This window comes from Gymnogyps californianus, unplaced genomic scaffold, assembly GCF_018139145.2.
Source record: "Gymnogyps californianus isolate 813 unplaced genomic scaffold, ASM1813914v2 HiC_scaffold_36, whole genome shotgun sequence".
In the NCBI taxonomy this organism is placed as follows: Eukaryota; Metazoa; Chordata; class Aves; order Accipitriformes; family Cathartidae; genus Gymnogyps; species Gymnogyps californianus.
Window position 1 is genome coordinate 295,112 of NW_026114246.1, and position 13,412 is coordinate 308,523.

At 37.9% G+C, this 13,412-nt stretch overlaps 1 protein-coding gene across 1 annotated transcript in view; it reads left to right on the forward strand.

The window, feature by feature from the left end:
* LOC127028603 (NADH dehydrogenase [ubiquinone] iron-sulfur protein 4, mitochondrial-like) overlaps window positions 1-13,412 on the forward strand; it is a 55,930-nt gene continuing 42,518 nt past the window's right edge. Inside the window, exon 1 of the mRNA XM_050914325.1 lies at window positions 1-86. Coding sequence (XP_050770282.1) covers window positions 1-86 — 86 coding nt within the window. The remainder of the gene's footprint in view (window positions 87-13,412) is intronic.

Consider the following 13,412-nt stretch of genomic DNA (forward strand, 5'->3'; position numbering starts at 1 on the left):
ATGGTGGCGGCTCTCTCTATGTCAGCGGCTCTGAGGCACCTTGTTGTGGGGAGTGGGGTTGTCGCGGTTCGTCTGTCGCCGGCCAGGTAACGGGCACCGCGGGCGCTCCGCCGGCCGGCACCGCCGCAGTGAGGGGCCCGCCGCGCTCCCGAGGAACCTGACCCGGGCCTAGGGTTTCGCCGCGGCCGCCTCGGTCGCTGGGCCGGGGTGGCCGCGCAGGGCCCCGCCGCGAGCGGGGGGCGGCCGGGCTGCCAGCAGGTGCCTGGCTGAGGCCTTCCTCCGTGTCTGTCCGTGTCTGTCCTTGCTGTCTTCCTCGCTGTGACTGCCCGCTCGGAGTCCTTGCGGCGTCCGGAGGCCGGGAGCTGGTCGAAACGGCAGAGGAGCCCTGGCGTGATGGGCAACGTTTGCTCCGTGGCCAGGGAGCCGGAGAAGGCGATGGCTCCTTCCAACGCCACCACGGTCTTCCCAGAGATTTACTCCCCTTTGCCCTCTTCTGTACCCTGTAGCTTTTCCTTTCCTTCCCTTCCCCTCCCCAAGTTCTGTTACTTTTTTCAGGGGATATGTAGCTGCTCTTTCTGCTCTTTACTCCTGGAAATAATGCTGGAAATCGCTTTATAATTTTTGGTGATGCTTTGTTGTTTGTTTCTTCAGTGCAGAGACCTGTGTTGAAAATCCAATACGTGACCCAACCTGTAATTGAAGATGTGTGCATGTGTTCTCTTCTGTGCATGTCGCAGGACTTATGTTTTTGTAAGACTCCCTTCTAGTCAGGAGGAAAAAATATAGTTCAATGGCATTTACTATGATTTGGAGGGTTTGCTTTTCCATGCTACTTAAATCTTTAAACATAAATGTGTAAAAGATAGTTTCAGTAATTTTTTTTTAATCTGTGGGGGTTTTATACATATCTATATAAAAAAATTACACACAGAAAGCTATACATACACACATATACAAAGAAAGAAGGACTATGGCTGTACTACTTTTTCCCCAGTTTTTATGCTCTGTCCCATTGGTTGCTGCTGCTTCCTCCCTCTTAAAATGGCACCTGTTTTACAGTGCTGAAAATTAATCCTCAGTCTCATAAAAATGCTTTGGAATCTGTGAATATGAAGTTAGGAATTCCTCTATGCTAATGCAGAAACTTACTGTTCATGTTTGCTTGTTTCTGCCCTTCTTTTAGTCCTCTGTGGTGTTGACACAACTGTTGCCTGTGCCATGTGGTAAATTGGATCAGTCAACTGATTCAGGTTAAAAATAATTTTGTTTGTTTGTTTTAAAGTTTTACCACTCTACCTTTTAAGCCGTTATTCCAGAACAAACAGTAGGATGTAGTAGGAGTGGGAATGAACAGCATGGAGATGTGAGGTAGAGACTCTTAAGTTGGCATTTTTTCCAGGAAATTTCTTATTTTAAATAGTGCCCCAGATTCCTTCCCTGCCATAGAGGGAGACTGAAGTATTAGTGTCCCTTAATATTTTCAGTAAGAGGGAAATTGGAGATATTTGCCTGAGAGGGACTGGAACTTACGTTTCACATTCCTTAGGAGAATGGCCTGATCATAAATCTGCAGGTTTCTTGGAGAAGAGGCAGGGAAGAGCACTATGAGTCTCTCTTATTTAAAGTTTTATACCTTTGCAATCATTGCATATTGGAAGAGTAAGAATAAAATTTTCCTTGGAACAAGGAAAAGATGTTTCAGAATAAGATAGTAGTTTTGGCAGTATGAAGGAATAATTAAGGAAGTTATTCATTGCATAATTTTTGTAAAATAATTATTTTCTTGATGAAGTAGGCACTGAAACTTATATCTCTCCTCTTTTCAGTTACTGTTTTATACTAAAAATATTGTTAAGCAGCCTCTGCAATCTCCCTACTTGGAAGGGAGAATCAAGATACATAATTTCAGAAAAGGATTCATGGCTCTAAATTTTAAATTCAGGATGTCTTTCTGCAGCTCATAGTGAGGTTATAAAATTAGATAGAGGTGCAAGAGAGAAAGTGTATCTCTTGCTTCCAATATCATAAATTTCAGTAGACAGGTAGATGCCTCAAAGCTTGGCAGTATCCAAGTCCCATTTCTAGTTTCAGTATCTAACATCTCATTTTGTAAAAAGGGGATAAAGGAACTTCCCTACCTCGCAGAATTGTGAATGGTCTTATAATACAAACCGCTTAGGCTTGTTTTCCAGTTATAATGATCAACAACTATCCAAAAGCCTATTTCTTTGAGAAGCCAATGGTTTGCACCATATCTTGCAACTGGATATACAGATCCTGTGATGCTGACTTCCTTTCAGGAAAGCATTTTGACAGATACAGTTTGGTGCAAGTAACTTCTTTGTTACAACAAATTCAGAGCGTATTTAAAGTCTTTGCCTATCTAATTTATTATTGGAGTAATCCATGTATTTGTCAATCTGTAGAAAGAATGTACTGTACCTGTATGCTAGATATGAGTCTTAAAGTAAATATAGGCATTAGAATTACTAACAATAAAAGATAACACTGTTCTTAGGAGATAACTGAAGAAGATGGTGGAATTGTCAACTGTGAGGGCATTTGAATGATTCTTCTGTCACTTCAGCACTATGCTTTTGTTTACTCTGATTAAGAGTAAGGTTTGGTCTAGTTTGGTACAACTTTGTTAAATTACAGTTTCATGTTGTTTGCCTAAATTATGAGAGTAATATAGCTTATTGTTTGACCACTGTAGGATTAAAGTTAAAATCTTCAAGCAATAGTTTTATTTGTAGTGGTTTTTTTGCATGTGAAACTTCTGATAGTTCTCCAGTTTTCAGAACTTCAATTACAGAATAAAATAGCTGTCCTCTGATTTTGAAAAGAGTTCCCAAGATCACTTTCCAGTAGTCACAAGAGAGACTCTATACTGATTTCCATGAGTTATACTTGATTCTTACAAATATTATGACTTCCTCTAACGCAAAGATTAAATTTATCAGTGCATGTTTAAGCACTTCAGAAATATGCATGCCCAAGTTGCTTGATGATTCTGAACTGGTGACTGGTAACACAAGAAAATAAGTGTTCAGCCCTAAGTTAAGAGAACATGCAGCAATGTTTCTGATATCTTCAGGAAGTTCTGCATGCCTAGTTTAAATCACTGAAGCAGCAGTTACCGAGTCCATCATTCTTCTGTCTAGTGGTGAGCCTAACAGAACATCAGCAGATGGCTTGAGCTGATACAGAAAGTAGAAGTGCCTCTTTTGCTTAGATAGCAGTTTTGAAGCTTTCATGCTGTAAGATCTGTCAAGGTTTCAGGAGCTTGAAATTATGTTGAATGTGCTCTTTTGAGTTTGACCTTTTCGGGAAGAAAGATGCACCTTGTTTGTCTGTCTTACCTAATTAATTCAAATTTTACCTCAGTTATCTTCAGCCAAACTTTGATTAAAGGGTATAATTTAAATAATACAGTTATATTTCTTCGCAAGTTTCATGTGAATAGGAGGAAAGCAGAGGAGGGACTCTTAAATGTCTTCATCTTGGGAAAGATTGCAGTGTCTCCTTGCATTAGAAAATATGTGTAGGCGGAGCTGGGAAAAGAACTTCAAACGAATTTCTACTGAACTGGGAATCAGCTATTTGTTCCAAAACCACTTAGTAGTTCAGAGAGTCCCTTTATTTCACAAGGTATTGCAGTCAGGATACAAAGATACTAATTTCTGTTGCAGAAGCAGAGTATTTTGTGTGTGCAGGTATAATATCTGGCCACACAGTCTCTACATTTCACGATAATGGATTGTTCTTGTCACTTTTCAGCAATAGATGATGGTTCTTCAAAATGTATTACCTGCTTCTTGTAATTCTTTTGTAAAGACTCTGAGCATAATAGCAAATGTTTTGCTAGTTCATCATAAATGTATACCTGAGGTTATGAAAACAAAGAATTATGGACATTTGTGTAGTAGAAAGCCTATTATTCAATTCATGCTGTATGTTCAAGAGAATGAGGAAACATAAGCAAGCTTTCCCCTGCGGAAAAAGAAGGGGAAGCCATTTCTGTGGGAAAATAAGACTTCTAAAATACAGAAGAAACCTGTTTCAATTATCTTGTTCTTTCATCAGTAATAGAGAAAATGTTTATTTAAATGTCAAAAAAAGTTTATTTTTCCTCAAAATAACTAGCTTACTCTTTTGTGTTACTGTTGGGTTTTTTTTACTTCAAAATAGTATTGGCTTTTTTGTTGCATGTTCTTAAAATCTGGCTTAGTAGAATTCCCAGATCTAGGTAGACCAGAGAGCTACACAAAGATGCACAAAGCTCTGGCTATGTCTGGTTAATAGAAGCACTATTTAGCCAGTTAGTGCTAGCCAGTATGACATTCAAGTTTGGAATAGTAGCACGTTGCAGCAGTCGTATTATTATTTCATCCAGCTGTAGTGCATATCTGCTACTTATACGCTGTGCAAGATAATGTACGTGTGGTGTTGTCAGGTTCAGACACATCAGAAGCTTTCATTTTCTTTAATAAAAAAAGTAGTTAACTTCATTTAACTTCATCAAAATTAATTCCAATGTCTAACTGCATCTGCAGACACTACCTGGAATAAAACCTCAAGATAAGACCAGGGGAAAAAGTTCTTTGAGGTCTTGCTGTCTTGCCATTGCTGTATAAGTGGTGTTTATACATAGTTTCATTTTGGTTATTCATAGGGGAAAAAGACCTTTTAAAATATATATTTAACTTTAATTTTACAGTTTTATCTTGAATATCTATTTTGTTTTTAACGCATATCAGAGAAGTACAGTGAATCAGACTCTATTACAACACAATAGTACAACTGTAAACTGAAATGCAAAATAAAGCTCCAGGGAGTTTCTTGGTCATAAGATTGTGGTGACGTGAAGGTTTGGAGCACACTCAAGGTGAAAGATGTGGAGAGAGAAATAGACATAGCAAGTGGAGAAAAAGATAAAAAACACTGCAGTTTGTACACTTAATGAGGATAAGATTAAAAACAAGACTCCAGGCAGAAGTGAGTGTTCATCTGATCTTGCAGATAGCCTGAAGCAGTAGTTTGGGAGAAGTAAATGTTCCACATATCCAAGTGTATAATTAATTTAAAACCCATTCCCTTTGACTCTGTCCACACTGTTCAAATAATGATTGTGTGGATAAGAGAGGGTCTAGCAGCCAAATCTTGCGTATTCACTGTGACTGAAAGCATCATCAGTGGTTATTTTTTATTTTCACATGCCTTTTGATGATGATCTGGTGTCTGGCTCTCGTGATGGAAGGCCCTCTTGCCCCATCAGTTTCACATGCTTTGAGGGAGAGAGGAGGAGATTTCTGACAAGTAGGATGACTTGAGTCCTTTTGCAGTACTTTATGTAGGATCTCAAAGTTGCTAATCCATCACTACTTGCTTCTGTCCTGTAAGAGCTGACGGGCCAACAGCATACTGTCTTATTCATGACTGATGTGTTGTTTGTGGATATGCACCTTTATTATGAGGTCAGAGTGGCTCCAGTGAACCAGAATGGTGTTTTTGATTTCCTGCTTTTGGCTTCCCTGTTTGGCATTATGGGAAGTAGGGTGTAGGAGTGCTCCCTGTTTCCTTTAAAATGGAAAGAGGAAGCTTTGGAAAGGCCCCATGGAAGAAAGAAAATGTTGGATGCAATGAAGCATTAGAGCATTAGGATGTTGCTGTCAAAGTGAAGAATTCTGTCACAGATTAGAAAAATGAAAAAGTGAAAAAAATGAAAACTACCATGTATCATGTAGTTTAGCCTTCTAATGCACAACTTGTCTCCTAGTGAGCTAAGATCAAGATCATTCTTGTTCTTAAATTTGTATGGGATTCCCATAATGTTTCTTAAAGTTCAGGTAGTTTCAGTATTGGTCCATGTGAGGAAGAGGATGGGTAGAAAGACGTGAAAGTAAGAGGGGAAAAGAGGTTGGGAGAGTCAGAGTTTGAGAATGGGGGCAAGGGAGGGATGTGTTGTTCTGGAAATGGCTGTTTTTCTAATGTGATTGCAGAAAAGTAAATAGAGCAGAAGGTGATGACAGCAAAATGTTCCTGATGAGGCTTCTTAAATTGCTGCTCATTATTGGGCATATAACTTGGAGTGACTTATTTTAATTACATTTGGTTCCTTCACTTTTGGAATTAGAAACTCAAAGGAGGAGGAATGGCAGCCTTTTTAGCAAGAGAAGTTTTAATAGAGAAAAGAAGAAAGATGTTTAAGGTATGTTTATATTGAAAGATAACTAGTAAATAAGCAGTGTGCTTGCTTCTGCACTAGAACAGCTGAAAGCTTTTCTTACCACCTCTGTGGCAACTAGTCATTGTGGGCTCAAAACTGCAGGTTACTTACCTAAAGTCTGGCATATCTTTTAAAAAAAAGCATTATTACATGCTAGAATAACTTTTTTTCCCTAAATTGACTGATCTGAGAACCTAATCTTCTCTCTACTTTGAAGATTTGAAGAGGAGTAGAGATATTAAAAAAAAAAAACCCCAAACCAAAAAAACCCTGGGAGGGTAGAGGTGAGGTTTGTTGGCACTAGTATCCTAAAACAGAAGGACATAATATTTTCCTTCAGGGACTAAACGGTTTAAAATAGGTTCTGACACTGCATTTGAAAATTACACTTATTTTGTTTTCAAAACAAACCAAAATAAAACCCCAAAGGGCTTTCATGTTGGTATTTCCTAATACCAAATATTTGGTATCTCTAAGTTTGAGAGAAATGTATTTGTCAAATTAAGAAATTGATAGAAAGATTGTGAAATGCCATATGGATACATGGAGAAGGGAATTTGAATGCCAGCTGTCAATAGATACAATTTCAAACCTATGTTAAAATAATAAAAATTGCTTTAGTGGTGGTGGTTTAATATATACTGTTTAGCATGTTTAACTTATACTGGAAAAATACTACTTTTTGGGTTACAAAAATGACCTTGATGTTGCCTTAATGTAGGTTTAAGCATTATGATTCAATTAACCGTGTTATTCCACTATACATCTCAGCTTGATGCAATATTTATATATGACTGGAAAAGCCCAGAAGACAGTTGGGTTGGGTTGTATTTCTGACTGATAGGAACTGTCACATTCAAAGCTGTTTTTCACAAAAACAGGAAGTATCAAAATGCACAAGTGAGATTCAGAAGAAGTTAAGTTCCAAAACCCAAAGTACCTTGAGAATTTAATCGATACCATCTACCTCAATAACATGCTGCTTTGGCCTTTCACTCACAACTAAACACAAGCAAAATCAGCGTCTGGTGTTTCTTTTTTGGGGAGGAAATAAATGCAGATCAAATCAGCAGTAGGTATTATTAGACCAGTGTATAGCTCTCAGTGTATTAGACCAATGTAATAGGTCTCCCCTGTGGCACTGTGGGAAATCTTGCCTGTTAAGCACATGTTGATGAATGGTGAGGATGGAAACACTAATTACATTAATATGGTTGGTATTTTTAACTTTTAGCTACATTCTCAATTTTGAATGTTGCTTTTGCTGACATCTTTGTATAACTTATTCTGTGGACAAATCATCTTAGTATGGTAATAATTTATAATCATCCTCAACCTTGTGACTGTTTCTGTAAATTTTTTAAATTTTTTTTTAAAGGAGTCTGTGAACTTTAAGCATGCTTGAAAATAGTGTTAGGCATAAGGTAAATTTCTGGAGATACAAAGGCAATGTCACTACTCAGTTCTGTCTGGGAGTAGCACACAGTCTTGTTCATAGTTATTATGTTTTATCTAATTCTTTGTGATGCAGGAAAATATCTGTTCTTAAACTTGTGCATTTTTGGTTCTTTAAAAATGAACCATGTCTGTTTCCTTTTTTTTTTAATTTTTTATTAATTGTTGTTACCATAGGGCCTGAAATTAAACTTTTAGTATTCTGAGAAAAACAAGAAATTAAAGATATCCCACTCCCCCAGCAGCTGTTGATTTTTCTGCTGTTGACCAAATTGTTTGTTGTAGATTAAATTGTCTGTTTTAAGAGATTGAAATGCTGAGAGGCTTATATAGTTAGCAGGGAAGCTTGAACCTACTCACAAATAGTTTAAAAAAACTCCAAGTTTAAAAAAAAAAATCTTCTTTTATACTAACAGTTTCAGTAAATTTGTATAATCCTTAAGAGCTTATTGTTTTATATGTTTTATTCATGTACATGTTTTCATTCTCATGACAATACAGTGGATTTTGATATGCTTTTTAATTTTTTTTTGTAAGAATTTGATTCTGAGTGTGTTACAAAGTATACCTCCAAACTGTCTTAAGATCACATCCTTTACTGTTTCTAGCAGGAGGCAAGCTGAACAGTTAACATTGCCTTCTTTATAATGCATATTTCCGAAGAAATGAATGGCTACTTCTGTCTGAGTTTCAAAGTGCAGTTGTTCCCTCCTGGCCAGTATAACAGTATGTTTAGGTACCGTTTTGTTAACAAGCCACTTTCTAGCTGCAGTAATTTGTGTCTGTCTTAATCTTCCCTTGACCTGTGACTGATGTTGAGGAAGTAAATTAACTTTTGACTCAACTAGACAGACTATAGGCAGCTCCAGAATGTGTGTGGGCAAACACTTCTTGCAGCTGCTTATTCTTGGAGTGTTAACATGGAAGATTTCATGAAAAGCTTCTATTCATTATTTTTTAAAAATCGGATTTGATGTATTTTATATAAAATATTTGAAGACCTATCTTTTATGAATACTCAATATGTATATACTTTTCTGATGTTGTCATTTGCTATCAATCTAACAAAGTAATGTCCTACTAAATGTTAGTTATGCCATTTGTATTAAAGTCCAAACCAAAATTTTGTTGCAGAGGATAACTGTTTAATTTTTCATCTTTTCTATATATTTCAGTTGTTTTAAGTAGAGTTTTTTATGGATATTGCATCTGATCTCAATAATGTTCAGAAGTACCATCTTTCATTATAAAACTAGAGATGTATTTTGTGGCTATTTAAAGACCCAACAATAAACAAGTGGTTTACTACTTTCAATAGAACCACTATATTTTAAATTAAGGAAAAAAAAGAGCTCTTCATGCAGTAGCTTTGATTGATCTGTCACGTATTCAAGGAGTATTTGTATGTGCTGCATAAGTTATCCAAAGGGAAATTCTGCAGCAGTGATGTTTTGTCATATGTCAGTGTTGATTGTGCCTACCAGAGAATGAGACAAATAATCTGAATGTTGTTGTCTGAACTGGAATTCAAGAATAAGGTTTGCATTTGAAGCACCAGTTTTGCCTTAAGGGTTTATTTCACTTTAGAAAAGAGTGAGCAATAGCAAGGCTAGTAGTCTCCTTTCAGAGAGCTAATAGCTACTCAGTAAAAATATGAAAAGAGACTAGCAAAAGGAAAGAATAGTACCAGTGGAGGAGAGGGTCAGTGTATAAATAAGAGTACAAGAGAACACACAAATATGGTAGTGGATGAGGTTATTTTTATTCTCAAAGGTGAGTTCTCAAAAAATGCTTGTAAGGTGTGTTTACACTAATAAAATAGCTGTAAATGGAAAGAAAATGAAGGTAATTATGGAACAACAGGGCAGTCAAGCTTTCTTTTAAAATAGACTTCATTTAAGTAGCTTGGCAGCTTCATTATATTACTCTTGTAACACACAATAATTTATCCCTCATCAGTTTAAAGAGTCGTTGTCCCTATACTGCAGATGCTTATACAGTACTCTCTAGAAGAAACTATTTTTTTTTCTGAACTAGTGCCATGTAATTGTTACTTGCACTTGCATGTAGAATAGCATTTAAAGTTTTGATGTGATAATTTTTTTAAAACTTCAGTTGGAGACACATAGGTTGCTTACATTGCAGCCAACCATTTGTTTTAACCTCAAGACAGATGTGTATTGTAGAAGCTAATTAATCACACTGGTCCCCACAACAAAAACCTGTGTGGTTAGTATCTTTTTAAAAAGAGATAAGATTTAAAATTGGTCATTATAGAGAGACTACATAAAAATTAAGTCCTATACTTTGGTTGCAAAGTAATGGGGCTGAAAAACAAGTGCAAATATATTGCATGCACTTGATGAAACTGAATTTGATAGGAATTAATGACTAGCAAAGTGTCAGGGAGCAGCAAGGGCTGGCCGCTCCTGAAGCGAAGGCAAGCTGGAAGCTGAGGGTAATCCCAGCAGGAACAGTGCCCTCACTGACCAGGGAACAGTCCCACAGCATCTATACATGAGGAGAGCTGGGTGATGGTAATAGGGTCCATTGATAGTCCCAGACATGGCAAAGTCATGAGCCAGGTCCAGGGTCCATCTGAGGAGTCCAGTCAGGAGCAAAAGGAACCAGAGACAGGTTTGGAGACAAACTGCAACATGTGTCTGAAGTCCATCCAGGCAACAGGGTCTAAACAGGACTGGAGTCACACTGAAGCTTGGGTGAGGGGTCTAGCCAGGGCTGGAGACAGGTACACTTAATGATATCGCTCAGGCAAGGACTGAAGACCCAGAGCTGAGCTTAAATGGAGCTCCAGGGCCACAGGCAGGGGGTGTTCATGGAGGCCCTGGGTGAGGCTGGTCAGGGCAATTAAGACCTGTTAGTGCCTTCAGGGCCCTGACTCATGGTCTGACAGAGTTTGTCTTCAGACTGTTAATATTAGAGCATAAGCTGACTTGAAAACTCAAATTATATTCTTGCATGTAAGATGGCACCATTGGTGTATCTTCTCTGCATGTAACTCAGTAGGCAAAGAATTATTGAAATATCATGGGGGTTGTTTCACTCAGACGTGTGAAATGGAGGAGTTGGAAATATGTCAGCAAAGGAATGATGTAGACATGCAGAAGAAGAAAAAAATGGGCTGTGGTGTGATTAAGGTGTGTGATATAATGGAGAGTAGCAAAGATACCTGATAACTGTGGAATGGCAACAGTTCAAAGAGGACTTGAGGACAAAAGCTTGATGTCAGGAAGGAAATTGAAGAGTAGGGTGGCTGAGACAAGGCAAAGTTGACAAAGCAAGGGTGAAATAAAATAATCTGCAATAATATTAGCTAGATTATCCTATTCTCATCTAGAGCAACTGCTAAGAGCATACAGTTCTGAAAAGTGACCTGCTTCTGTATGTCGTGTTCCATTTGTGAGGCATTTGGCTGTCTCTAAGTGGCTTTTACAAAGTACTACAAACATAAATGGATAGCTCTTAAATACATTTTTTCATAGCTGCCCAAGAACTGAGGCTCACTAGCCAAACAGATTCATTGACTCCTGTGAACCATTATAAACCAAGATGTAGTTTTCCAGTAACACTTTAAAGGATTCTTTTTTGTACTATAGTTCAATAGTTTACAGTTGAAATGTTTGAGGGCATTAAATAAGAAAGAACTTGCCTTAATTTATATGTCATGTTTTATAGACCTTGCTATTACCTTAGATTATTAGATTATTAGAATAAGTATTACTTAAATCTGTAAGCTCAGTCAAATAGAAAGGCTAAATCAAGAGGAAAGGACCGTACTATGCCATAAAATAGTTTGCAAGCACAGAGGAATCTTTAGTCTTTTTTTTTTGTTTTGTTTAATTTTACATGATTCGAAGGCTCTTGTTCAAAATGCGTAGACTTCCCTAAGACAGAGGTGGGTTGTGGAACGTTAGTTTCATTCCTCACAGTTTTGGAATTAAACCCTTTGACTTTTGTTGTTCTTACTATAAAGAGAGCACAGTTTTTAGTTATTGACTAGTTATATGAATGCCTGAATGTGTATGTGGGGAGGAATTTGACATTTAGAAAGCACAAACAGAGCAAATATGTCACCTGTGTATTTTGTCTTTACTCCCTATATAACTTTTCCCTCTTCCTTTTTAGCTTTATTACGCTTTATAACTAGATAACATAAAATTCAGTTGATAGTTGATATGGGCTGTGCAGCATTTCTAGTATTATTTGCCTTTTGGCTGAATTGCTTACAAGAGGTTTCCACTGGTCCACGGGGAATCTGCCATTCTCAGATTGTGATTTGAGGTTAATTTCTAAGATTAGGTCTTCTGGTTTGGAGACTAGCGTGTAATGAAATTGCTGATCAGCAGCTGTAGAGATGGCAGTAGTTCAGAGCTCCTCTGTCGCCTGACAGCAGCATCTTACAAATTATATATTCTATTGCTGTAAAAGTAATACACCAGATCTCCTTTCATAATGAGTTTTATGATTTCTACTACAAAAATATTTAAGTAATTTGGGGTCATTTTATTCTTAACGTGTTAAGCCGCTCTATCAAAAGTGTTTCTAGTCTGTTCACTGCTGTCTGGGATAGGCCACTGGCATACTTTGAGTCACGTGCATATGGGGGTCTAGAAGCACTGGCATGACTTTGTTCAGAAGTTTAGTTGCAAATAATGACTGAGTTTATGTCCAAGCGGATCGAGAAACAGTCTGGTATCAGCCTGGGCCTTGCTTAGAACTGTTCCAGGATGTGCAGCCCTTGCTTGCCGGGGTGCTGACTTGAACCCAAGCTAGCTCTGTGGATTTTTGCCCAAACTATTCCTCAGCTCAAGCTGTTTTCATTGTGTGTATGCTTGTGCCATGCATGTACCCACCTAATTAATGCTCCTACATAGCGCTCAAAAGCATGGTGGAGACACCTGTATAGCTCTGCAGGAGTAGGTTGAGCCTTGCCTGTGCTTACTGTCTGGCCATTGTGGAGCCTTCTGAACGGCTGTGCTGCTCTTTGTTGTGTGCCTGGTGGCGTTAGCTCAAAGAAATGGCCAGAGAGCAGCTCAAATGGGCCCTGTTTGGGTCAGGGGCAGTGCAGACCTGGCACTAAGTCAGAGCTAACCTTCCTCATTCCTTGTTGACCCTGTGAAAGCTGTTTTAATGAGGGAAACTGATGGTGGGCAACTCAAGACGCGTGTTAACAGAGCTGCCTTTTGTCCTGGGGACTTAACTGGGGTGCCAGGAGTAGCTATAGTGCTCTGGTTCTATGGTAGTTCTGGAAGGACTACAGCTGTGTTTGCATAGTGCTGTGGTTCAGCTGATAGCTTGGCTGTCTGTAGATATATCAATAGCATTTCCTTATCCATGGGTTAATTAAAGTAGAACCTAAAATAACTAAAATTCAACTGTTTCCTACTTAACAAAGTATTTACTACTTGGAAATTTAACTAATTTAATATTTTTAAAGGCAGATGAACTTAATATTTAGCTTTGAAGATACATACTGTTACAAGCCACAAGTCAAATGCTAAAAGTTATTTTCTTGTTTATTCAGTACATTTAGATGACCGGTGCTTCTTTTCATAATGCAGATTTGCCTAACAGAAAAGCACAATCAGTTCCTGCCCTGTTTTCCAAACCCACACCTGGAATATATATATTTTTTTGTATATGAACCTTTTAGCAAGTAGAAGCAGTGTTTATATATTTCTGTTTCAATTTTGATCTTTTTTGCCAC